A 27,489-nucleotide genomic window follows, 5' to 3' on the forward strand; every position below is an offset into this window, starting at 1 on the left:
AGAGGGTTGTTGGGGGTGATAGACAAATTTTTTGGTGTATCAATTCTATTCTGTTTATGGGCCTATGGGTTTGTTTTGGGATTTATTAAATCTTAAGTTGTTTTTAGTAGGTAATGGGTCTATAAATTATAGGGTAAAGTACACGTATCCCCTTATAATGCACCCAATATTCCTTATACTCCCCTAAACGGCTTAATATTCCACGTACCTCCCCTGCTTTACCCCCTAGTGCCATTTAAGTCCACACCAGGTATTAAATGCTAAAAGATGATTAAACTACCCTTTCTCCTATCTTATCTAAAATTTGAAAAGACCTATAATGCCCTCATCTTCTTTTACATGCCCACCACCCACCATTAACACCATCACCACCGTACCGAACTACAAGAGATACAAGGAGATTGTTTCCAAACTTCCCACAACAGAACGTGGGAAGAACACTTTTCTTCCATGGACACAAATGCGCACCACGCATCCTAAAGTGACCCAGAAGATGGCGTCAGGTTGAGGGGTTCTGGGCAATAACTCGACCAATAAGGGTAAATCTCTACTCATCTGCTAGGTTTTCTGTGTGTTCCTTTCAGACGTCTAACTGTGATTCTTCTTCAAAATCGAAAACAAGTGAGGGCTGTAGGATGTAAGAAAACGAGAACCTAGAATGGAAATCCTTCTTGGATCTATTCCTAGATCAGAGAATGGGAATGTAAAACAAACAAACGTGTTTTTTTTTATATTTATTTAAGAATTTATTGACCCATTTCAAAAAAAACCCCCCAAAAAAAAGAAAATTTTCAAAGAATCAGGACGTTTTGTCCATCTTCTCAACCTTTCTTCTTACTTCCGGTATAATTCCTAGAATGAAAATCAATAAACAGAGCTAACAAAGAAGCATTAAACACAGCATTAAAACACCAACCCCAAATCCCAGAACACCCAAACCCATTAAAATGGAACCAAAGGTTCACCATTGAAACCCCAAAACTTAACACGAATTGAAAGATCTGAAAATCTGTTACCAATCTCTTCCATCTCGGTCGTCTCCCAAGTGAACGCAGCATATAATAACCATACAGGGGACCATACATCACTGTATAGCTTGCTTCCAAGCTTGCAAGGCTAGCGAAGGATCGACTGATACGATCATAGGTAGTTGGGTCATTGTGTTGGGTTTAGTCTATTAGGGGTAGATGGGTAATTTGTGTTGTGTTAGTCTATTAAGGGTAGATGGGTAATTTGGTAGAATATGGTTATATAATGTAAAGCAAGAGATTGTGAAAGGCAATGAAGAATTAACTCTACTTCTCTCTTTGTCTCTGTCAATCTGCTTTCTCTCTTTGTCTCTGTCAATCTGCTTTACTTCTCTCGTCTTCTTCCTCTGTCTCTAATCATTGACGTATCATTGGTCCGATCTGCCTCGGTTCTTCTGCCTCGATCATTACATTGGTGCTTTCATTGACTCATCCTTTTCGGTTGCCTCGGTCATTACATCGACGAAGACATTCTCTCCGTTGTCACCGAACTCGTCCCTGTAGTACAAAAGCTGTCTCTGCCTCTACAAAAAATTGAAGAGAACTATGCTTCGGTACGATGGTGATGGTGTTAATGATGGGTGGTGGTGGTGATGGTGATGGTGGTTGGTGGGGCTTCACGGTGGTGGTGGTGGTGGTGGTATTGGGTATGTGAAAGAAAATAATGATTTGGGGAAGATGAGGGTATTTTGGTATTTTTAAATTTTAGTCAATAGGTCAGGGCAATTCTTTTCAAATTTTAGAAAAGATAGAAGAAAGGGCAGTTTGGTTATTTTCTAGCATTTAACACTCTGTGTGGACTAAAATGGCATTTGGGGTGTAAAACAGAGGTGATACATGGAATATTGAGTCGCTTAGAGGGATGCAAGGAATATTAGGTGCATTATAGGCGGTATGTGTACTTTACCCTAAATTATAAGACTCCATTAATATAAGAGATGGGCCTCACACCACAGTAACCACATGACTCACATAGCTAAACTTGAATAAACATTCTTCAGGTCCTTAGGGTTGGTTGGTAAGGCCTCTCGATCTTAAGATTGCCAAACAGAAGTTTAAAATGAGAAAGAAGCATGTTGACCAAGGTTTTAAAACTTTAGAATCAAGAACGGAATCGGCCAGATAGGATTCCGCTCTGAATCAGTCTGAATCGGATTAGGAATCGGGAATCTAAGTTTTTTTATGGTGAAAATTGAATCGGCTTTGAAATTAGGAATCGACCCATAAAGCGGTCTGATTCACGATGATTTATAAAGAAAACGACTAATAATCGATCGATCTGATTCCAATACAAGAAGCAATGATCAGGAGCAGTTAAAATCAGGATCGGTAGATTCCCAATTCTTAAAACCATGATGTTGATCGACCACCAAATCTTTACCTATCCTTTTTTCTGCAGATCTAAGAACTAATTAACTATTAGACGTTTTTCAGAAACTACCTCCCTAAGAAGATCACGGATCAATTTGGGACATTGTGAGGACGTATATTGTGAATAATCAAATTTCAATTGAAATGAAATCTTTAGGCAGAATCAATGAAAGGACATCAATTCAAATCCTGGATCAAGCCACAAGAAAGTATCTCCTACTGAACAATAGGAAAGTGAGTTCTTCTAGTAGACATTCATCAGTCCAGTTGGGTAGGAATACCTGATTGATTGCCCAACAAAATAGTTGTTTAGTATATATATATGGTGAAAAATATCAGAATCCTTCCCCCTACAATCAATGTATACTCCACCACCTTGATGATAATGAACCCCAAATCTAGACGAAAGTATGACTTAAGTAATTCGTATCGGATTGGTCAGATCGGCAGATCTGTATCGGTATTTGTAGGGCCAATACCGATTCCTGGTCAATCCTAGGTTGGGAATCAGGATCGGTTACCGATTTAGATCACTTAAGCCTAAATTGCAAGTTTTTCTTTTAAAACGAGCACTGTTTGTTCCATGTGAAGATTTCCTTGGAAAATTATCTTCTCTAATTTCCTAAAGCTCAGTAGTGCAGTAGTGCTAGGTGGAGATGCCGACACATGGCAGTTCGGACATCCAACGGTCCAAGCTCATTGACTATGTTGAGCTCGGTCCGTTGAATGTCCGAGCTGCCACGTGTTAGCATCTCCACCTAGCACCGCTGCACTACTGGTCCTTTAAAATTTTTGGGTTTTGACGGCTGGATTAAGCAACTTACTCCAACAAAACCTACATGTTCTCCAAAAACATTTTGAAGGAATTTTTCACTATTCTTCTTCATTTTTTTTCTTCAATGATTCATAATAGCTTTAGTGTCGATTTGTAGTGTAGAGTTAAATTATGTGTTGTTTACCATATTTACATAAATATTTTGTATATTATTTTATATTCTTGCATATTCGATTATATATACATAATTAAAAAACAAATTAACCGATAATGTTGAGTTTAATATATGTTGTAGATCCAACATGGATCCAGAACATTCATGTAGTTAAGGTTTCGCTTTGGTGAATTTTTTTCACCAAGAAACCCTGAAGTACATTTCTTAATATTATTTTGATTAATATAATCTTTTACAACTTTTAAAGATTCTCTTGCAAATGTCTTTTATTTTTTTGTATTTTGTCTAATATCTCATTCAATTAAATTCCATTTTTCTCTCATTTTTATTTGTACACTTTTTTTTAATTTTTTTTTTTTGTATTTCTTATTTTTTATCGATATAGGTCGATTCAGAAACCGATCCCTAAGAGTGTTTGTTTTTCACTTTTCCAGTTGATCCTCATCCAGATTGGTATCCGATACTAATCCCTTTAACCATGGACCCAAGTAGTTGAACAATATGAAAATTGTAAAGTAAAACTAGGACATGAATGTAGATGACCAAACTTGCAAGATATAGTTTTAAAAACCCCAAAAACCATCGAGTGATGTATAGTAATGTTGAAACTATGGGCAATTAGATTAAAAAATCGATCCCGAATCGACCATGATCGATCTTGATTTTGGTTGATTCTAGGGTTTTTGGGACAGGATCATTTGGTTTCAGATTTGAGGGACCGATTCTGGGGTTTTTGGAATCGCTAGTGTGTCCAATCTGATTCGGATTAGAATCATTAGGGACTTGTTCAATCTCGATCCGAATTTAATCATATTTTAATTTAAATCAAGATGTGATTAAATTTGAATATGAAATTCGACATCTAACCAATCCACATCACGATCTAGATGTCTAATATTTATAAGGTAAAAAGATCCCCATGATGCCAAAGTGAGGATCCACACTCACACTCCCTCTCCTCAAACAAAATGCGGGCCTTCTACTTAACAAACCTGTCTCCTACCCACTTGCAGTTTTTCAGTTTGGTATAGTGGAAAACCTTTGGTTTAATTGTAATTACCACATCACCCTTCACATGGTATAACTAAATCCACCTTTCCACTTGATGTAGTGGTAGCTTGTCAATCAGTTCGGTTATAAAATATTCGGTTTGATCAAAGGGAGTGCTAGTGTAAACCAAAATGAACCGATTATAGATTCGGTTCTAAACTTTGATAACCAAACCGAACCTGCTCGTTTCAGTTCGGTTTCAATATGTATATGGCTCTACCTGATCGGAATCGAAATTTGGACTGATTTTATTGGGTGCCTACATTTTAAAACCGAACTTGGGTTAAATTTATTCGGGTTACTCCGGTCCAATTTGATTTTTAGTTTTCGGTTCTGGTTTCAATGACAACCTGGTAAACTAAAATTAGATTATAAATAAAAGGGTTTTTGTAAAATGCCTCCTAAAAATACCCATTTGTCCAAATGCCCCCTTATAATTTTTTTAATTGTAAACTCCCCCTACTTTCAAAACATTATAACAATTTAATCCCTGCCGTAGTCTTACACGTTATATGAAAATGGATTGATTTTTTTGACCAGTCTTAGACCATTCTACCCTTAATAAGAATGACCAAAATGACCCTCTGATAAAATCCATCTACAGAATAAAATGAGTAAAATGTCCCACGGATAAAAACCATCTAAATTAAAAATTAAATGACCAAAATGCCCTCATCTTCCCCAAATTGTTTAGGGTTTGAAACTGAAATCAAACCCTAAACCATTTGAGGAAGATGAACCCTAAAATTGAAACCCTATAATCACCCTTCAATCCCTTTAGGTAGAGAGGACTTGATTTGCAGGTCAGATTTTTAGGTTGAGTGGACTGTTCGGTTGAGGATTTCCATGATGGCTGCGAAGGGTGGAGAAGGGGGAGATGCATGGGAGAGGGTTAAGAAGATGGTTTTGAAGTAATCGATCGATTCTGGCCGCTGCATCCCAGTCCGGATCGGTTTCGGATTGCTAGAATCGAACCCCTACCATGTCGCTAACCAAACGAATCTTGTTAGTATACATATTAAAATTACGTTCTACCTGCCCGCTTCCTTTGATCTGAAAATAGAGCAACATGGGAGAGGGTTAAGGTTTCGAATTTGGTTTATTGATAGAATAGAGCATAGGATGCTCTGTGCACTCCATTTTTTTGTGTTTTTGGTCTCGGAAAAGTGGAGTGGTAGGGGTGGTCGGAGTTTGTTGCGTAGGTGGGGGCGGTGGGGTGCAGTGTGCGCAATAGAGTGGTGGTTGAAGAAGAAGAAAGAAAAAGAGGAAGAATAAGAAGAAGAAGAAATGGTGGGTCCCAACAGGTGGTGGTCGGAGGTTGCATCGATACAGCAGAAAGAAACGAAGAAGAAGAAGAAATGGTGGACCCCATGTCTTTATGTTAAAAATTAAAAAACATACTAAGGATAATAGGGTAACTTCATTAATTTAGATAGATTTTATCAGAGGGCTATTTTGATCATTCTATTCTTGTAGAATGATCTAAGACTGGTCAAAAAAATCAGTCCGTTTGTATATAACGTTCAAGATTAATGATAGGGATTAAATTGTTACAATGTTTTGAGTGTAGGGGGGATTTTACAATCAGAAAAATCGTAAGGGAGCATTTGGACAAATGGGCATTTTCAGGGAGGCATTTGACAAAAACCCAATAATAAAGTGAAAGCAGCATGGTTTTTCTATACTTTCATGAGATGGCGAGTATACCGAGAATCAATTCGACTATTTTTTTCTTCAGTCTTGGAAAGCTTCTACACAGAGTGAAAGAGAAAACGGTTGCGAGGGGATTTACGCATTGTGGGAGTTTTCAATATGGCTTTACTACGATTTCTTGTGAAATTTTTGTTCTTAATTTATCTAATCATTAATGTTGGAGGTTCGATCCATGAGTACAGAAACGAAGCTTTCGTTCCTCGATCGAATTCGTTCTTCTTCCATGGTGGTAGCGAGGGACTTTACGCAACCAAGGTTCCTGTCGAAGCTGTTTCTGAAGAAACAACTAACAATGGCAAGTCTTTCCTTCAGTAAGTTTCGATTCACACCTACATTTCCCTTACTCTTATGGTCTCTCTTCTTACTTCGTTTCACTCCTTCCATGCGTCACTCTGTGATAAATGATAATTCCCTCCTTTTTCTGTTAATATGGATTTGATTAGGAACTTAAAATGTTCTACTCTGTCTGATCTTGCGAAAATATTTAGATTTTTCCTCTATTATTGTTAGCATCTAATTGGACATTAAATACTATGCAATTTCCGTAATACACTCGTTCAGTGGGGTATTAGATTCGTAATCTGCTTCTGTCATTACAGCTTAGGGTTTGGATCATAATAGCTAATGGACCGAGATATTTGAATAATAACGATAATTTTGCATTGCCGATAAAGGATATAAGCTAACGTTATGAAGAAAATTAACAAAATCTAAGACCGTTTAGTTTCATCTGTTGCAGTATCTGGTGCTCACTCACATGTATCATGTTAATCTTTAGACGTTATGACATTTAAACTAAAGATGAGCATGCAATTATCTGAAATGCATTTTATAAATACATTGCAGAGTGTGAACCATTTTGAAAAGGCATCATTTGTCAACTGCAACTCTGGTTTTTTTATTCGTATTTTGAAATCCTTCGAACATCACTTTACCTTCGGCTACGTCATGTTCATCAACCCATGGGCAACTGACTTTATCAGTCACTCAACCCATTTATGCATGCTGTTCTGTATGATAAATTTATGTGGTTCACTTGCTGTTGGAGTAGTCCTAAAGGGAACTGATAATAGTGATCTAAATATGACAACATTATAACATTGAATCGATTCAAAAGGTTGAAAATTCATATAGAAAAAAACTATTCTGTCCATGGACTTCTTTTTGTATTCTTTTTATATATAGATATGGATAGCCATCCAGAATGAAAATTGATATGTTTCAGTATTGGATAATATTGAATATCTTGTTAGGAGATTTCTTGGTTGAACTTCAAACCTTGTGTTATTCTTTTTTTTTGGGGAGGGGAGGGGAGGGGAGGGGAGGGGGTGGGGGTGGGGGGGAGGGGAAGGTGCTCAGGCTAAATTTTACTTCTCACTGAAATTGGAAAATGTTTTCGAGCTTTTATTCACTCTCTTTTTTCATCATGGATAGCATTCTAACAAGTGTAAATTCAGGTTTGAATCTGTCATATTCCGGAGGACAAAAGAGTCCACAACTAAGCAGAATGACATGCAAAAAAGTACTGGTTTGGTGGAAGCCATAATTGTTGAGGTCAAAGACAGGGAGAGGATTGGGGGTTTCTATAGAAACTCAGATGAAATATGCTGCACTCCAGAGCTTGCTAAGGATGAATCTTGCACAGCAGGAGAAGTAATTATCCGCGAAAACCCAAATAATCCTGGCTGGCCAAAACGCATTCAGACTTTCTTTAATGGAAGACATGAAGAAGCTAAAATGGATCTTGAAACTATTGAAATAAACAGTACTGGGATGTACTACCTCTATTTTATGTTTTGTGACCCAGTACTCAAGGGTACTGTAATCAGAGGAAGAACTGTCTGGAGAAACCCAGGAGGTTATTTGCCTGGAAAGATGGCACCTATGATGACATTCTATGGCATCATGTCTTTAGCTTACCTAGTACTTGGTCTTCTCTGGTTTCTGCAGTTTTTGCGTTTCTGGAGAGATATAATACAGTTGCACTACCACATTACAGCAGTAATTGCTCTTGGCATGTGTGAAATGGCACTCTGGTATTTCGAATATGCAAATTTTAATGTTACTGGGCACAGACCTATGGGCATTACGATATGGGCAGTAACATTTACTGCTGTGAAAAAGACTGTATCTCGCCTTCTTCTTCTAGTGGTTTCAATGGGATATGGGGTGGTGCGGCCAACCCTTGGTGGTATAACATCTAAAGTCCTTCTTCTTGGTTTGATATACTTCGTGGCTTCAGAGGGTCTTGAGCTTGTGGAACATTTGGGAAATATCAATGACTTTTCTGGAAAAGCCAAACTGTTTCTTGTGCTGCCTGTTGCTCTATTGGATGCCTGCTTTATTCTTTGGATCTTCTCATCATTATCCAAGACTCTAGAGAAGCTTCAGGTGATGTTTCCCTTTCTACTCCCCCCCCACCTTTCATATAATTTACAATTAATGTGTCGAATAGATAACGCATTTTGTTGATACATTTTTGTTTGATACATGTTAATTATAGATATCATTTTTGGCATGTAATACAACAATTGATCCATGAATGATATATTATCCAATACTATTTTTTGGCTCCCCACCAGCCCAGTAATGTAAGGCTGGATCACGAAGGACCTAGCCCCAGGCAGGATCTTCTTGAACAAAGTTAATGTTGATTTGGTCTTAAAAAAAAAAAAGGCAACAATTGAAGAACTTGTAGCAGATCACACAATAAAATAGAAACAAAGAAGAAAATAAAAAATAGAAGAAGGATAATTTGGATGCTCCAAACTGTCCAGGTGTCTTCTAACTCCTCTACATCAGTTAAGTTTCCTCTTTAGTTCTGGAATTGAACAAGGATTCGAAATTCAGCCAATTATTTGACCCGTTGAGTTTGTGCATCTGTGAAGGATAATAGGTGAGATTGGGTTCTGAATTGTAGGTTAATTTACAGCTATTCAAGTGTGCTAGTTCTACTTGTCGGATAAACATGGAATTTGTTAAGCTTCTTGTGTACTGTTCATACTAATGGGGATTAAATTTCATTTGAAAAGTAAGATAAATTTATCTCTAATAATAATTTAAAGGAGGTTGGATCTATATTTCAGTTAAAGTCATTGTGCTTGCTTGATATTCTGTTCTGTTGACCTTATATATTAGTTGCTGTGAAAAGAACTATTATTGGACCCATAATCTGCAGAATTTTTTTTGGTATATACTGCATCAAATTGGTATCACAGTGAGATCCTGTTGTTAATCATTTTATTTAATAACTGACCAATTGAAGGAATTCAGGCTTCATAATGGGCTGAACAAACAAGTGAACAAGTTGATTGATTCCATGGCTATTACCGTATTATGGCTAGATACTATGCGGTTTGCGTATAGGGGCTTAGTTTAAGGAACTTAAAAACATGATGTCTAGTTCTTAAGCTTTATATTGCCACCAGTGTTCACTTCTTCCACCAATGGCTGCCATATTGTATCTAGCAATGGTACATATGGGACCTTTTTCCTACATTACCTATTCAACGAGCCTTCCCTAAACAGCCGTAAAAGTATGCTTTGTGGAAGCTTTTCTGGGTCTCAAAATTTGTGATTGTATTGTCCACCTGTCCCTTGACTTATGTGGTGAGTTTCAGCCCATAAGCATTATACCACATGGCAAAATCAACAGGCCAATCTTAGTCAAGATTTTGATGCCTAGGAAAAGATCCAATACATGGTGTGCCATAATATTTTTGTGTTTTCAAACTTCTTGACAGATGTTAATCACATGGTTGTATATCTACCCAATGGCATAGAATTGCCTCATCAGCCCCTTTACTGATTTGGTTACATTAAAGTACAAGAGAAAATTGACTAGAGGGAGGAGGGGCAATATGGTTGAGATAGGCCGTGGAACTTGTCATGCAGACTTTCCAAAGGGTGCCCCATCTATTCAATGATCGAGTCATCCGGATCAACCCTTCATGTGGCTAAAAAATGATGGCTTCTCTAAACAGGGCTGGCTGTGTAGAAGACGTTTTCCCATAGGGAATAATTGTTAGAAGGGAATTGCAGAATAACATCCATTCCCAGGGAAAGAAAAAGAATAGTAATTCCTCCCGTTCCCCTTCTCTTGAAAACTCTGTCAAATTTCGTAGAAGTGGGTGTGCCCCCCCTCATTCATAGAAGACGTTTTCCCATAGGGAATAATTGTTAAGGCCCCCAATTTTAGTTGTAAAGATCATCTTGATACTCTATCTGGTTGGGTCAGTCAGGTAGAAAGCTTTTCCCCTACCTGATATGCCATGCCAAAAGTGAAGAAGGTTTGGTACATAAAGCCAAAGGTCAGAATAATTGCATCTACATGGTGTACTCACCAAATGTATTGACCAATTTTCTCATGGGTTGTCCCCTCTTGCTACATGGGTCGCTGTGAAGGAAGCCTTGACCAATTATTGCACCAATCTCCCTACTACTACTGAGACCTTCGTTACCAGTTCAGAACTTGAGGTAATAAGAATAGAATTTGGATGTTTATGCACATGAGTTCCACAAACTCATGTTAAGGTGTTGAATATAAGAGGCTAAACCATTGTGTCATTGTTCAATCTATGAGTGGGCTAAGGGCAGACAGTTGCAATGAATTTTTTAGTGTGGACTTTCAGGCCATTAACACAGCTGAATAAAACTTAAAATACTGAAGGGCCAGATTGATTAGAAAACCTAAGCTTTCACACCTCAGGAAACATCTCCAAGGCGTAGCCAGCCATGGAGAGGTAATGAAGAAAGGAAGAGTATTATGATAGAATCTAATATAGGGAAACATTGTTGTCTCACATGTGATGAACAGGTATATTTTTAATTAATATGTTGCATTGTCAAGAAGTCATCCACTCTTTCTTAGTCACATACCAAAGAGGAGAAAGAAGCCTCCACATTGATGATGGTAGTGAAGGAGATTGATGTAGGGGAAGATGTGCTTGAAGAGAACCACACATTGGATGCCTGAAAAAAGAATGCGTTGGATTTGGATGCAGTTCATATTCAATCTTTCTAAATTTGAGGGGGTGCTAGACCAGATCTGAAGAGAGCCGAAGAAATGGATTGTGGAGCCTCATAGACTGCATGGGCCAGCTTAGGTTGTTTGGGACCATGCTGCCATAGATCAATAGGGTACTATTTATTTTTTAATTTAAGTTTGTACTTTTTGAACCTCAGGTTTATATTTGCAATTTTAACTCTAATTTTACAACTTATTAAATACTAGGTAACTAGAAGGGAGGTTTATTATTAGAAAGATTATAGCTAGACAACATGAGTGGTAAAGCTGTTTTTGAATTTTTTCCCTCATCCCTAGTTTGAATAGAATTAGTTAGCTTCTTTAACTTCCACATTGTTGTAGGACAAGTTAATGAGGACTTTTATGCATGTTTTTTTTCCAAGGATCAGCAAGATTTTGTATTAAAAATAAAAAAGAAAATTATACAGGATTAACATCCAGGCATACCCAGCAAAAAGAAAAAAGAAAAAAGAAAATTATGCATAAAAGTTAACGAGGACTTTTATGCATACTTGTAATACAATGTTGTAAATAATTTTTTTCTGGAAACTTATTGAGATTGTATTGCTTATCTATTGATTGAGAGGGAGAAGAATTCTTTGCTAGAAGCACAGATTTGAAATGCAAAGTTATTGTATTTCTCAACGTGAGTGTGTGGCTATGTGATTCTCCCCCTCCCCAGCAACTCTGAGATTTCATCTCAGATTTCTCCCTCTTCTCTTACTAGCCCTCCACCAATTTGATATCAAAGTTGAAGCGCATCCATCTCCTCCCCATTAATCGCTCTCTTCCCTTTGATAGGGTAAGACCTGTCTTTCTTTCTCCATGTTCTTCCTTCTTCTTTCCTTTTTTTGGGGGGGGGGGAGGGGAAGGGGGCAAGAGATCACTGCCTGGTCGTGTAGTCCCTGCACCAGCGAGGGGGCCAATGAGAGCGTGGGCAGGGGCATCTGCCTAGGTGGAATTTTTGATTTCACAGGTGGCGAGATAGTAATTTTGCATGCTCTCCCTTACTGCATACTACACTACTCTCACTTCTCTGTGGCAACAGCTGGACTTCTATCACCCAGTTCCCATGGTTCACCCTGATGATGCTGGTACTTTCTAGAAAGAGAGATAGATGGAACAGGTGTATGACTTCTTGACAGGACTTAATCCTGAGTATGATTAGGTTCGTGTGCAGATCTTAGGGCGTGATAGATTCCCCACACTTCTTCAGGCATACAATATGGTTCAGTCTGAGGAACATCGCCGGACAGTTATAATGCCCACTGCTACTCCGGTTCGGTCTGCCCTACTCACTCACTACCCCACCTACACCTCCTCTTGCCGATTCCTCTAAGGGAACTACACCAGCTCGTGCACCGGTGCAATGCGACTACTATGGTCGACCTCGCGACACACGTGAGACTTGTTGGAAGCTCCATGGGCGCCCCAAAAATGGGCGCAATGACAAGCCTGGTGCTGCCCGTTCCTAGGCGAACCTTTCTGATGCTTCTGATGTTGTCCCTGCTACTGCTGCCCCGACACCCTTCTCTCTGGATCAAATGGCTGCCCTCCAGAAATTGATGACACAAATGACTACAGGAACTTCTCATTCCCCTGTTTCCAATCTTGCCCAGTCAGGTATTTTTCATGTTTCTTCTCTCAGTCCTTTATGGTTAATGGATTCTGGAGCTACTGATCACATGACTAGCAACTCTGAGGTCTTCCGTACCTACTTTCCTTGTTCTAGGCGGGATAAGGTACGTGTTGCCGATGGGTCCCTGTCCTCTATTTCGGGTAAAGGTTCCGTGTCCTGTAGTTCCCATCTTTCTCTTTCTTCAGTTTTACATGTTCCCAAGTTATGTGCTAATTTATTGTCTATTTATCGTTAACCAGTGAGTTAAATTGTTCCGTTCATTTCTTTTCCACTCATTGTGTATTTCAAGATCTGTGATGGACGTAACGATTGGATATGGTCAGGTCCGTGATGGTCTCTACTATTTGGATTCTGCACCAACTGTTCCGACTCCCTCTTCTGCCTATATCCGTCATTCTGATAATGCTTTGATGAAGCTCCTCCATTGGCATTGTTGCTTGGGACACCCCTTTTTTCATGTTTTGCGTTCTATATTTCCTAATTTAGTTAAACATTGTGGCGTGGAACAACTTAATTGTGAGATGTTCGAATTTTCTAAGCACACCTAAACATCTTATTTTTCAAGTGATAGTAATAGTTATATTCCATTTTCTATTATTCATTCTGATGTTTGGGGTCCCTCTAGGATTGTTGAACGCGATGGTTTTCGTTGGTTTATCACTTTTATTGATAATTGTACTCGACTCACTTGGGTTTATCTCCTCCACAATAAGTCTGATGTTTTTTCTTGCTTTAAGTCTTTCCATGCTATGCTTCGTACTCAGTTTAATGTCTTTGTCAGGGTCTTACACAATGATAATGGTAATCACTTTTATTGATAATTGTACTCGCCTCACATGGGTTTATCTCCTCCACAATAAGTCTGATGTTTTTTTCTTGCTTCAAGTCTTTCCATGCTATGCTTCGTACTTAGTTTATCGTCTCTGTTAGGGTCTTACACAGTGATAATGGCACTGAATACCTTGACCATGCTTTTCAGGAGTACCTCTCTTCAAATGGCACTCTCCCAAACTTCCTGTGTTCGGACTCCAGAGCAGAATGGCATCCCTGAACGAAAAAATCTCCATCTCTAGGATGTTGCCTAGGCCTTGATGTTTACCACCGCTGTCCCAAAACACTATTAGGGAGATGTTGTCCTAACAACAATACCTTATTAATCGGCTTCCCTCTAGTGTTCTTAACTTCAAGACACCATTGTCTTTTCTCCCTGACCCTACCATTGCCACTTCTCTACCTCCCAAAGGTTTTAGCTGTGTGTGCTTTTCCACAACTCCTCCCCTACTTGTTCTAAGTTGGATCCTCATGCTTTTAAGTGTGTTTTCCTGTGATACTCGGCCTCCCAAAAGGGTTATAAATGCTATCACCCTCCATCTCACCGGCTTTATATCACCATGGATGTCACCTTCCATGAGCAGGATCCCTATTTCACGCTTCCTCTTCAGGGGGAGAGTCTTGAGGAAGAGCAAGTGTGCCCTGTTTCTCCCATGGTTGTTGCTAATATTGATGATATTATTCCTGCTATTTCTGACATCCCAGTTCAGGGGGAGTCTGACATTACATGTTAGGGGGAGCCTCCAAGTAATGACAATAATAATGAGAAAGGTTCTGTTCCTGCCCCCTTGGATGTAATAACCTACACTCATAATAGATCCAAGCACAAGGAGACCATGAGAGACCAACCATTACCCATTGTGGCGCCCTCTCCATCAGGTAATCTTTCTCCTCCTGTTTTTGCTAACACTGATGATCGTCCCATTGCCTTAAGAAAAGGTGTTCGTTCTTGTGCTCAACACCCTATTTCTCATTTTGTATCTTATGAGTCCCTTTCTCCTTCCCATTTTGCTTTTGTCTAGTCCTTGTCTTCTGTGACTATTCCACAGGATTGGAAGGAAGCCATTAAAGATCCAAAGTGGAAGGCTGCCATGGTAGAAGAGATGCAAGCTTTGGACAAGAATGGTACATGGGAAATAGTTCCACACCCCCAAGGGAAGATATTAGTTGGGTGCAAGTGGGTGTTTATAGTCAAACAAAGGGCTGATGGTATGGTTGAAAGGTACAAGGCTCGTCTAGTAGCCAAAGGCTTTACCCAGACCTATGGGATAGATTGCCAAGAAACCTTTGCCCCTGTGGCAAAGATGAATTCGGCTAGAGCTTTACTATCACGTGTTGCTAACTTAGGATGGAACCTACAACAGCTGGACATAAAAAAATGCCTTCTTGAATGGTGAACTCGAAGAAGAGGTTTACATTGATTTGCCTCCTGGGTTTGATTCAACCTCCACAACTGGCAAAGTATGCAGGTTACAAAAGTCCCTTTATGGACTCAAACAATCTCCTAGGGCCTAGTTTGGTTGGTTCTTAAAGGCTATGAAGAAATTTGGGTACCATCAAAGCCAAGCTGATCATACTCTGTTTGTGAAGCGAAATGGATCCCAAATCACAGCCCTCATTGTGTATGTGGATGATATAGTGATACTAAGATCTCCCATCATAAAGATCTGTTAGCCACCAAGTTTGAAACCAAGGATCTTGGACCCCTATGATATTTTCTTGGGATTGAAGCTGCAAGATTAGACAATGGAATTTTTATTTCTCAACGAAAATATGTCCTCGACCTCCTTAGTGAAACAGGTATGCTTGATTGTAAGCCTGTTGATTCTCCTATTGAAGTTAACCATCAGTTATGCAATGCTGTGGGAGATACTGTCGATAGGGAACAATACCAAAGGCTAGTGCAGAGGCAGAGTATCGTGCTATGGTTCAAGGCATTTGTGAGTTAATGTGGCTTAAAGGATTATTGGGTGATTTGGGTGTTACTACTGAAGCTCCTATGTGCCTCTACTGTGACAACAAGGCTGCCATCAGTATTGCCCATAATCCAATTCAGTATGTCAAGACCAAACACATTGAGATTGATCACCACTTCATTAAAGAGAATTTGGAGGAAGGCCTTATTTGTGTCCCATTTGTTAGTTCTTTTGATCAGCTTGCTGATGTGTTTACCAAGGGATTAAATTGTAAAGTGTTTCACCCACTGGTCTCCAAGTTAGGCATGTATGATATAAATGCACCAACTTGAGGGGGAGTGTTGAGAACCGTGGGATCAGTATTTTATCTTTTTATGCTAGGGTTTTATATTATTTTCTCTTTTCCCTTTTTGCCCTCTTAGGGTTGTAATCTCATTATAAATAAGAGGACCTCTGTCATTAATGACAAGTAAATTCATTCTCTCACCTCTGATTCTGGACTGTTACCTTCTATTTTATTAGGTTTCTAATTCATGTAAGGCAAGTCCAATCCCAAAAGGAGACTGCCATTTTCATTAGCTTCTAATTCCTATACTTTCTATTTTTTGTTTGACTCAGCTATGAGTCCTATTTAATGCAAGGCTTTAAAAGCCACCCCTCCCCCCCCCCCCCCCCGCCCAAATGATTTTATGAGATAAATAAGAATTGGCTTGAGTGCAAAAGATGCTGTTATCCCTTGTGTGGATGAAGGGCTGAGAAGCCTGGCTGTGAGAGCCGAAATTTCTTATCCCCCTTTTATCTTCTTTTACTTTCTTCTCTCTTGTTCCATTCGATCCTCTCTATTGTTGCTGCTACTGCTGGACTGCTTCAAGTACTGGAAGAATCCCATTCGAAAGTCGCTGCTGCTGCACACAACCAAGCGGAAGGCTGCTACAAACCTGTGGCTCTGTTTTATGCTCAGATTCTGCTACACCTTTGGAGGCTCAGATCTCTGCAACCATCTGCCTGATTGGAGAGCTATTCGGTGCACAGCCTGCCCTGCACAGACTCACCTTTGATCCCAATTCTGGCCAATTCTGCCAGCTGGATTAAACCCTAAGTCTAAACCTTCTATTTTCATTCTTATCTCATAACTCCACTTCTGTCCATCAGAATCACATCCAATTTGCTGCAGAGCTTCCTCTCAACAAGACCACCACTCGATCCAGATTTGAGCCCAAGCTGATGGCTGGTTTGGCTTGCATGGCTTAACCTTCTAATTTGGTGTTGCTTCCATATCTCTCAACCTAACCATTAGAATTGAATGAGATTTTCAGCAAAGCTTTCCCCCACTGCAAGCTGCACTCGACCTGAGTTTGGATCCCTTCACACTGCTGGTTTGCCTAGTATTCATTACCTTCTATTTTGGTGTTTACCTTCTAATTTTGGTTTGCTTCCATTATTGATGATCTGCTGCAACTATTGACGATCCTACTGTAGAGTGGTTCTTAGCTGAACCTCATCTACATTACCCGGTTTAAAGACAGAGCCGCATCCTAACCCCTTCAAAGTTGCGTGGATGATCAACACTAATCTTAAGATCAACGATTGATGTTTTCTTATGTATTCTATTGGCGGCTTGATCGACAAAGTGCAAATATGATGTCCTACCCTTAAAGGTTTGTCACATCCTCTTGGGTTGTCTGTGGTTGTTTGATAAGAAGGCTCAACATTGTGGCTATGAGGATACTTGCTCTTTCAAACACGGTGGATTCAAAATGAAAATCCTCCCAGCTAAGAACCTTCGAAGACAATCAAGCTTCAACAACAACATCTTTTCAACTCCAGCGTGTCAAGTCAGATGGGCTCCTTGGTTCTTGTCCAAACTCGGCAGAGGAGAATTGATGCAGTAGCACTTGATTGGTTGGCCCAGCATGATTGGTTTTGGAAACCCAAATCCAGATGGAATTGGTCCAATGTTGGTAGTAGCTTAGTTGATCTTTATGTCTTTTATTTGCTTTGGGTAGGATATGTAGGAGATAGGCTAGTTATTTTGAACTCTATTTTAGTCTAAGAGTTGGATTAGGAGATATAGCTTGATTGCAAGTTAGTTTCATTAGTTTCAGTTTTACATTTCAATTAGGACTCTTGTGATTTTTTTTTATTTATACGTTTTAATCCATTGATGGTAGCATAGATTTGAAATGCAAAGTTATTGGTTTGCTCAACATGAGTGTGTGGCTATGTGATTCTCCCACTTCTCCGCAACTCTGTGTTTTCATCTCAGATTTCTTCCTTCTCTCTAACCGGCTCTCCACCACTAAGTTTTCAAACACACCTGCTCAAGAAACTGGGGGAGAACCTCATATTCTTATTGTGAATCAAGTGTACATCAGAAAATCATTTCAGATTTATTTTCTTTTTACTAGTTTAGTGTTTCCATTGTTGATTTGCTTGTGAGCAGCAATGTAAACTCAAACTAAAATCACAGTTGGAAATCCTCCTTCAATCTGGTTTTGAATGATGATTGGACAATCAACCCGTCATATTTACCCATCACAGTAATCATTTGAGAAAGAACTGAAATTTGTTCTGTTATGTTAATTATAGGAGAATGTCTTTTGTTGAATCTAAATTCATGTTGATCTGAATTGATTTTGCTCACTTAAGATTCTGTTGTGTGGAGTTTGAGATATTGAACTATTGAGCTCATAACCTTCAGGGTTGTGTATATTGTCCTGCATCAGCCGCCCAGCCACAAATGGTGCAGAGAAGCTGTGCATTTTAGTGGTGACAAGCACAATGGAAGCACCTCAAGCTTCTTGTGTCTCAGCCCCCCTGCATCTGGCACAACCTTTTCTGTGCCTTAATAATATTAAGAGATGGTATAAAATACATAAGAAAGATGAAATAAATAATTTAAAATAATATATAATAAATTGAAGTGTCATTTAAACAAATTTCAAAAATATTGTGAGTAATACACTATTTTGGGATTCTGTGCATGTGTCCTGTAACATCTCATGGCATGAAGTGTTTTTGTCACACTTGTGGCATGAGCACCAGCTTCAAGAATCTTTAACCCTTGCCTTGAAGAGTGCCCCAAAACACTAGCTTCTCATCACTTATAAACATGTACTCCGGGAATGCTATTCATATGCAATTCTGCTTGATTATGCTGTAGTTGTGGTTTTTCTCGTCAAATTAGCACTTGTATACATAGTTTTGGTTACTCAGGAAACAACTGGTGTCCATTGTCCTAATTTTGGTTTCAAGCAGTATTTCGACCATGGTTGAAACCGATTGTATTGTTGAATTCTGCTTAAGGGGCTTGAAATTTCGCATGTGAACTCGAAATGGCCATTTTGGTGGCCAAATGATTGAATTTCGCCTTGAAACTTCTCGCAATGCCTATTTAAGCACGTTTGAATCATTATATTGGGGGAAAAAAGATCCCCAAAGTGGTAGTTTGGCTTCGGACCCTTGGTTGCTAGCGTACTGTCACGGCCCGCCCAACAAAGGCCCACGGGCCTAACTTGCAAGCCCATGGACTTGGAACTTGGGCTAAGACCAAGTCCATGGCCTAGAACTCTCTATACTAGAAGAGAGTCTAGATATATTCTAGAACCTCTAGAAGCAAGAATGGTCAAGGAAGTTTCTAGAGAAGCTTCTAGAAAAACCTTGTAAATAGCTAAGGAAGGAGGAGACTTCTAGAGTTCTCCAAGTAGCTAGAATCCTCCACAAAGGAGGTGGGAAGGTTCTAGTCTCTTAGGCTAGAAAGTTCTCCACCATTGGATGGAGGACACGTGTAAATATCTTAGGTATTCTATGGGTTCTTAGTTGCCTATAAATAGAGGTGGCCTCATTTGGCCAAGGCATCAACCAACCAACCAACCACCCAACCAAGCAAGCAAGCTATCAAGTCTTGTACTAAAAGCTTTCAAGCAATTCAAGTGCATTCTTTCAAAGTCTCTCTAGTGTTCTCTAAGTTCTCTTCCCAAGTCCCTTGCTAGAGTTGGTGAAAGGCTGACTTAGTGCTAGAGTGAGTGCTAAGTGCCTGCGCGGTTGCTTAGTAAGGTCTAAGGCCGTGACAAGTGTGGTATCGAGCTTGATTGCGAGGGAAGATACTTGTAGATTCGACATCATGGCTAACGAATCGAAGTGCTAGACATGATGGTGAGTGAGCAAGCCCGTGGGAGGGAGGCCATTCCCACCAAGGAGAGGCGAAGAGGCAAGGACAAGTCTGTGGACGTTAGTGGAGCTATGGAGCCACGCCTAGCTCGGGTGGAGCTAGCAACGGCCGAGGTGAAGGAGCGCCTCGATGTTGTAGAGCAAAGTGGGGAGGAGTTCGAAGGCCACATGATGGAGCTCAAGGAGGAGCTAGTGAGCCAAATGGGGGAGCTCAAGGAGTCCCTACAAACCACTCTCAACACCATAGTGCACGCCCAACAAGAAGAGTTTGCCAGCTTCAAGGCTCAAATATGGGAAGCATTGGCCAAGATGGATGCTCGCATCGATGAGGTACAGGCGGATTGGGCAATGTGTAGGAGGGCAGCGGCCGGGGGAGCCACTACCTCGCGTGAGGTACCTAGGGTGGAAGTACCAAAGCCCAAGTCATTTGATGGGAAGAGAGATGCGCGGGAAGTCGACAACTTTGTGTGGCACATGGAGAGGTACTTCGAGGCGATGGCACTCGAGGACGAGGCGACTAAGGTGCGGACCGCAACACTTTACCTCACCGACACAGCAACTCTATGGTGGCGAAGGAGGTATGCCGACATAGAAAGAGGTACGTGCACCATAGACTCCTGGGATGAGTTCAAGAAGGAATTAAAGAAGCAATTCTACCCAGAAAATGCTGCTTACTTGGCTAGAAAGAGCCTTAAAAGGCTGAAACACACTGGGTCTATTAGGGATTATGTCAAGGAATTCTCAACACTTATGCTTGAGGTCCCTAGTATGACCGATGAAGAACTTCTCTTCAACTTCATGGATGGTCTCCAAAGTTGGGCCGCGCAAGAACTACAACGCCGAGGCGTGCAAGATCTTGCTTCGGCCATAGCAGCAGCAGAGTCATTGGTGGAGTTCAGGAGAGAAGATAATGCTAAGGCCAAGAAGAGCAATGGAGGAAATGGTGGGGGAGAGAAAGGTCCCAAGAAATACCCTCCCAAGGAAGGAAGTAGTAAGGCTACTACAAGCAAGGAGGGCAAGACCAAGTTTGACAAGAAGGATAAGTTCACTCCAAGGGACAAGTGCTTCTTGTGTGACGGGCCACACTGGGCTAGGGATTGCCCCAAGAGGAAAGCTCTCAATGCCCTATTGGAGAAGGCTGAAGAGGTAGCACACATGGGGTCTCTACAACAACTGGGTGCTATCAAGGCCAAGGCGACGGAGGTCAAGGCCACTACCTCTCAAAAGGGGCTTATGTATGTGGAGGTGCACATCAACGGGAAGCCTACACGTGTCATGGTCGACACAGGTGCTACCCACAACTTTGTCTCAACAGAGGAGGCAAAGAAGCTTGGACTTAAGGTGTCCAAGGAGGGAGGTTGGCTCAAGGCTGTCAACTCCCAAGCTCGTCCCATACAAGGCATAGCTCGAGGGGTCGAGATGCAGATGGGGACGTGGAGCGGCACCTTGGATCTGTCGGTGGTGCCCATGGACGACTATCAAGTGGTGCTTGGCATGGATTTTCTTAGAAGGGTTAAGGCTATACCCATGCCATTCATTAACACAGTGTGCATCATGGAGGAAGGTGCTCCATGCATGGTCCCCACGGTGTCAGGGACCAAGGAGAATGCTAAGCTCTTGACAGCGATGCGACTTGAGGAAGAAGGAACAAAGCTTAAAGACTCCACTCTCGGCGTATCTTCTGGAGTTAAGGAAGACGGCCTTGTAGAGGCGGAAGCAAGGCCTACTAAGAAGGCCCTTGATGGATGCAAGGACATCAGACCATCAGGGATGCACAAGCAATCGCCACCTAAGGGGAAGGTGGATGTGGCCCGGTCTTGCAAAGACAAGACCAAGAAGAAGAGAAAGAGGAGGGCTAGCAAAAGAAGGCGACCGACAAGCTTCAAAGACGGGGAGTTAGTGCTCAACAAGTCCCTAAAGGAGGTGTCTAAGGAGAAGGCTCGCCGACACACTGGCCCATACGAGGAGAGACATGGAAGACTCAAGTTGTGGCACAATGGACGTTGTTACTTCATACGGGAGGAGGCTATACAGATGTTCATGCAGGCCATATACAGAAGTTCTCCAAGAAGGTTGCGACGAGGGCGTCGCCAACTTGGGTGGGGGAGAATGTCACGGCCCGCCCAACAAAGGCCCACGGGCCTAACTTGCAAGCCCATGGACTTGGAACTTGGGCTAAGACCAAGTCCATGGCCTAGAACTCTCTATACTAGAAGAGAGTATAGATATATTCTAGAACCTCTAGAAGCAAGAATGGTCAAGGAAGTTTCTAGAGAAGCTTCTAGAAAAACCTTGTAAATAGCTAAGGAAGGAGGAGACTTCTAGAGTTCTCCAAGTAGCTAGAATCCTCCACAAAGGAGGTGGGAAGGTTCTAGTCTCTTAGGCTAGAAAGTTCTCCACCATTGGATGGAGGACACGTGTAAATATCTTAGGTATTCTATGGGTTCTTAGTTGCCTATAAATAGAGGTGGCCTCATTTGGCCAAGGCATCAACCAACCAACCAACCAACCAACCACCCAACCAAGCAAGCAAGCTATCAAGTCTTGTACTAAAAGCTTTCAAGCAATTCAAGTGCATTCTTTCAAAGTCTCTCTAGTGTTCTCTAAGTTCTCTTCCCAAGTCCCTTGCTAGAGTTGGTGAAAGGCTGACTTAGTGCTAGAGTGAGTGCTAAGTGCCGGCGCGGTTGCTTAGTAAGGTCTAAGGCCGTGACAGTACGCCATAGCCTACTGTATCCTTTCCCTTATATAGCCTATTCCATACATAATTAGTTCTATAACACACAACATTTATATAAAAAAAAAAAAAACAATTGAAATATGCAATAGGATTGAAGAACCATAAAATTGAAAAACATTACACAATTAGCATACTGTGAAACCATTTAATGTTACAAATCCACAATACATTGCTAGAAAGTATCATCATTGACAATAAGTACAAATGTACAATACATTGTAAGTTTACAACCATACAAATCAATAACACATACTATTATGGGGAGCCTCATAATCAGTATGCTGCCTCTGGGACTGTTGGAACCAAGCCTCAGACTCAATGACAAGTGTTGGCCAGGTCATGCTGTGCCTGAAGAAATGCTTGGTCCACCACAACAGCCCTATAAGTTGCATTGTTAATATATGTAGGATAACCCAACCTAGAATATAGATCACCAGACCATGAATGTGCACGTGGATATGGAGCTCTCTACAGTGAATGAAGGTGCACGCCACTGCCCACACCTACCATATCCAATACTCTCGTCTAGACTCAAGCCTCCAAGTGTGCCAAACATGCTCGTAACATATATATCCATGCTATCCTCATATGGTCTGAATTGATGGCACAAACATCTTTAGTAGCCTCTACGGGGGCTCATGCACTGTGGTTGGCATCTTGCTTGGCATTATCAAATTTTATCTCTCCTACAAATCAGAGGGGCTCATGGTCATCAGTTCATTTTTGTTGTCTCTTCCTCTACCCCTCTCTGTTGGTGTCACCCCAGCTACTGCCTGCAGGTGGATCACCCCATCATCGCCATCGTCATCATCATCACTAGATGGTGATTGTGTGTGTATGGCGGTGGAATGCAGCCACTCGACTTCTTTGTCCTCATCTCCTTGAATATTTTTCCTTTTTCTTAATTTTTTTTTGATTTTTAAATCCAAAAATAATAATAATAAAAATGACAGAAACTAAAATCCGATTCTGTTAATCTGTAAATCGGTCAACGTTGTCTAACATATAAAAAATTGAAAGCCAACCTATATATTGACCCTATTCTTTTTTCATAAATTAGTTCCAAGAAAGTTAGTTTTTCAAATCAGAAAATATAAAAAATAATTTAAAAACAAAAAATTGATTCCAACTCCATGAAGTAGTAGATCGGTCTATGGTGCCTAACATATAAAAATGGCCAACATTGTCTAACATATATACTTTCAAATTTGAATCTTGTACAAATCTTGATTCAAATCCAGTAAACGATCAAAGCAAATATGTTGTACAACTCCACAATGCCTTGATACAGCCAAAGATTGAACAATTTGGCAAAAAATCTGGATTTCTATGAGTTCCCCACACTTTCGTTTGAAACCCCTCTCGTGGTCGAATTTTCATCAGATTTTTTTCCCTTTCATGCAAAATCTGGCATTTTATATGATAAGAAAATTAATTACGAAACAAGTAGGTTAGACTTTGTTCACACTTACTTTGTCTCGTAAATCTCCTTGTTTTGTAATTCTTTTTCTTATTTCATAGATCTAGGAAATTGCCCTTTCATATATATCCTTTGTAGCGTTTTGGCAAAATGACCAAAATGTTTGGGTCATTTTGGTATTTCGACTAAAATTTCGGTTGAAACTTGAAACCTTGTAAACCTGTTAAGTTGATTGTGTTATCATTTTGAGCAGAGGTTAAAAACTTAAAACCGAGAAAACTGTCGAAATTCAGTTTTTCGATGGAAATTTCGAACTATTATAGCATCATATGAGAATAAATTTTGGCAGAGGTAGAAAACCAATGAGTTAAACAATTTAGGAATTTGGACAACAATTTAACTGTCAGAATTTTACCCTTAACAATGGACCAACCATTCTCGGGGAATTTTAAATTTAATTTGCTTAGTGCAACTTTTTTTATCCTTTCTTTTTTCTATATTTCATGTACAGATGCGGAGAAGCATGGCCAAACTTGAACTTTACCGTAAATTCACCAATTCTCTTGCAATATCAGTGTTGCTCTCTGTCGCTTGGATTGGCTATGAGGTAGTCTCTCTTTCTTGGTGCTACGCACCCAATGATTTCTTGATTGAGTCAACAATCCTGACTCTTTAGCATGGTGGTGTCCATTTTAATTATTGAAATGCTAAAGAGTAAATTTATTTATTGAAAATAATGCTTTATTTCCATTTTATTTCTAAAGCACAAATGGTCCTGTTCTGAGAATTATCATCCATCCTGAAAAATGTGATGAGATGGCCAAGCTGTCAGGCATTACCATAAATATCCATGAGAAATTTCCTCATTCTAATACATCCTTTGTATTTGTAAAAGTGGATGCTTGGTCACGCTTTCAGAAACTCTTGTTTCTTAGATTGTTTTAATCCTCAGAGGGCTTACTCTATTTTTGAACCATCTCTACACCTTTATTCTGTGCCACTACTCATTTGTAGTTTTTCCTTTTGGAAGGCAGCTACACCTTTCTGTATTTGTATCTACTATATGCTACTCATAATTCCTAATCTATTCTAATTTTCTCTTTGACTTGTACCTTTTAACCAAGCCATTAATGGGTCTTTTGTTGTTTCAGCTGTACTTCAATGCAAGCGATCCTTTGAGCGAGCTCTGGCGAAAAGCTTGGATCATCCCTGCTTTTTGGATATTTCTTGCATACATTCTCCTGCTGGTGATCTCTATACTCTGGGCTCCTTCGCATAACCCTACTAGGTATCTGTTGTAACGTTTCCTCCTTATTCCTGGCTCATTGTATTGTGTGTTGCTTTTGATGGTAAATACTTTTACTGTTGCCATTTGAGGATTTGTTAAGGTGAGAACATTAAATGTAAAGTTTATGCCTACAAGGGATCTAAGATTTATATTTATATTCGGCTAATAATTTCAGTTTCCCACCAAGAATTTTGAGAACTGCCATTATGTGCTTTAAATTATTGGAGCATAGATTTTCAAGTTGGTATTCATCAAATAATTTTCATAGTTACCCTCAAACCTATGTACTGTCACACTTGCTTAATGTCAGTTGCTGTGGTTCTTTATGGTAATTATTGGTTCACTTGATTTCGGAATGGTATATGAGAAATTTCTATTCTGTGTTTGATTTTTTATGATTGCCACATTAGATTTCCGAGAAATCTAACATAGACTCTGAGAAGTGTGAAATATAACTTTTTTCTCTTCATTCTGGGATCAGATTAGGAAACAAATAAGCCTAGTACGAGCAGCTTTCTATGCATATTCCTTCCCTGTGATTGACGGCTGGTCCTTCTTTTTAACACAATTAAAGTTTTATATTGTTATCACTTTTAGATATATGTTCAACTTTAGTATAAGCAGTAGAAAAGTGCATTTAATGTACATTATCCTACTTCACGGCCACTCATAGAGAGCACTATGTCTAAATTATGCCTGTTATTTCCGGTTAAGATATATATTTTAGTAGAATGATATGATGTGATCTGCTATGTGCATTTCATTGTAGAGATATCCACAAACAGGGATCTGTAGAATGTGGCAGACATTTAAGTACCAACAAGGAGAAAAGGAGGGTGATTTGAAGTACATTTCAAAGATTATTTTAGTTAGGTATCATGCATCAGAGAGAGGGCAGGACTTGGTGCAATGGTAAAAGTTGCTCCATGGTTCGAGTCTGGAAGCAGCCTCTCTGTGAAAACAGGGGTAAGGCTGCGTACATTATGACCCTCCCCAGATCCTGCAGTATGCCCTTTATCATGCATCAGAGACATTCCCAAGGAGGCACCGTGAAAGTTTGTTACCCTGTGGGAAGATTACCTAATGCTTCCCTTTAGGTAGACAATCCAATAAACCGAAGAACCAAACCAAGAATTGGGGGAGCACTTCTATGTCATGTTTTCTACTTTATTATGTTACTATATGTTAATGTACAAGATTAGTTTATGTTTGCCTGTGAGAATTATCAAAAGTTATTGCAACTGCAAAAGTGGCGAGCCTTGGCGCAACGGTTAAGTTGCGCTATTGCAACCTTCATGTTGCGGGTTCAAAACATAGGAATGCTCTTTTTATTGTCAGCAACTGCAAACAGTCATTAGAACATTTGTTAATGTCTTCTTGCCCTTTTCCCCTTGAACATTGGCATACTTTGCTTCTCCATCTCTCGCCAAACCTGACAAATATGAATGAACTTGTCATTTAATACTGATACTGTCAATATCTAACTTGTGTCCCTGCAGATATGCATACTCAGAGGAAACAGGGGATGGTTTTGATGAGGAGGGTATCTCGCTGGTGGTCAGTGGGGTGAAGACAGCCACAGATGTGGCAACCAAACTTGAGAGGAAGGATAGGAAGGTGTCAACTTCAGCAGACCATGTATTTGGGCTAGGAGAAGACCTTGAGGAGGACAAGAGAGAATGAGGACGACTTACCAGTGTGCATGCTTTTCATTGTCATACGACTTGTGTAATAGGTATGAAGGAGACATCATTACAAAAAAAAAAGGATTAAACAATGAACCCAACAGAAAAAAGAGAGGGATAGGCTTAAGCTGAGTAAAATAGGGTAGAGATCTCTCTGTGCTAAATGATTGTCACCATCACAGAAGCAAGGGATAAAAAAAATCAGTTGTCATGATCTTCATGCTTTTATCAGTTAGATATAGAAGAAATTTCTGTTTGGATGCTTTTTGGTATTTGTATAGTGGGATGCTTGTATGAAATAACAAACTAGATTTTCATTAAAACTCAAATTGGTGGTTTGGTATGCAATCCTCTGTTAAAGCATTTGTAAAAAGTTGGATAAATGGGATGATTCCCCTCACAGTTCCTCATAAAGAAACTAAGAGTTGTGATGGGTGGTGCTGATGAGTGATCTCTCTGCTATCCACACAAAGGGATTTACATTTTCCATTTTACTTCATGAGTTCAACATGCCAGGACAGGGGAAAAAAAATACACAAAAATATCCCCTACAGTCTCTGCGAACCCTTTTTTTTTGTTTTTTGTGGTAAATTCTACGAACCTTGACCTATCCTACTGTGCGATAATGTTCATAATTTTTCATCATCCCATATGATTATATTATT

The 27,489-nt window shown here is 40.0% G+C and overlaps 1 protein-coding gene across 2 annotated transcripts; it reads left to right on the forward strand.

The window, feature by feature from the left end:
- On the forward strand, positions 1-27,142 carry LOC122671757 (transmembrane protein 87B). Of its 2 annotated transcripts, XM_043869169.1 has the most exons (9): positions 1-8; positions 2,094-2,103; positions 2,635-2,637; positions 6,204-6,423; positions 7,570-8,503; positions 24,363-24,458; positions 25,003-25,139; positions 26,639-26,726; positions 26,772-27,142. In XM_043869169.1, the coding sequence occupies exons 4-9, from the start codon at positions 6,212-6,214 to the stop codon at positions 26,820-26,822; spliced, it is 1,518 nt and encodes a 505-aa protein (XP_043725104.1). In that variant the 5' UTR covers positions 1-8; positions 2,094-2,103; positions 2,635-2,637; positions 6,204-6,211; the 3' UTR covers positions 26,823-27,142. The 2 variants fall into 2 exon arrangements, with proteins under 2 accessions (XP_043725104.1, XP_043725103.1); XM_043869168.1 differs by having other exon boundaries at positions 26,639-27,142.
- The last annotated feature ends 347 nt before the right edge of the window (positions 27,143-27,489 follow it).

The sequence above is a fragment of the Telopea speciosissima genome, chromosome 8 (genome assembly GCF_018873765.1).
Source record: "Telopea speciosissima isolate NSW1024214 ecotype Mountain lineage chromosome 8, Tspe_v1, whole genome shotgun sequence".
Lineage (NCBI taxonomy): Eukaryota > Viridiplantae > Streptophyta > Magnoliopsida > Proteales > Proteaceae > Telopea > Telopea speciosissima.

Bases quoted from the DNA above. Each gene is read 5' to 3' on its own strand.
- LOC122671757 (XM_043869168.1), top strand. From the start codon at position 6,212: ATGGCTTTACTACGATTTCTTGTGAAATTTTTGTTCTTAATTTATCTA. The intron at 24,459-25,002 runs GTAGTCTCTCTT...TTGTTGTTTCAG, and splicing joins TCGCTTGGATTGGCTATGAG to CTGTACTTCAATGCAAGCGA. The intron at 25,140-26,638 runs GTATCTGTTGTA...GTGTCCCTGCAG, and splicing joins CCTTCGCATAACCCTACTAG to ATATGCATACTCAGAGGAAA.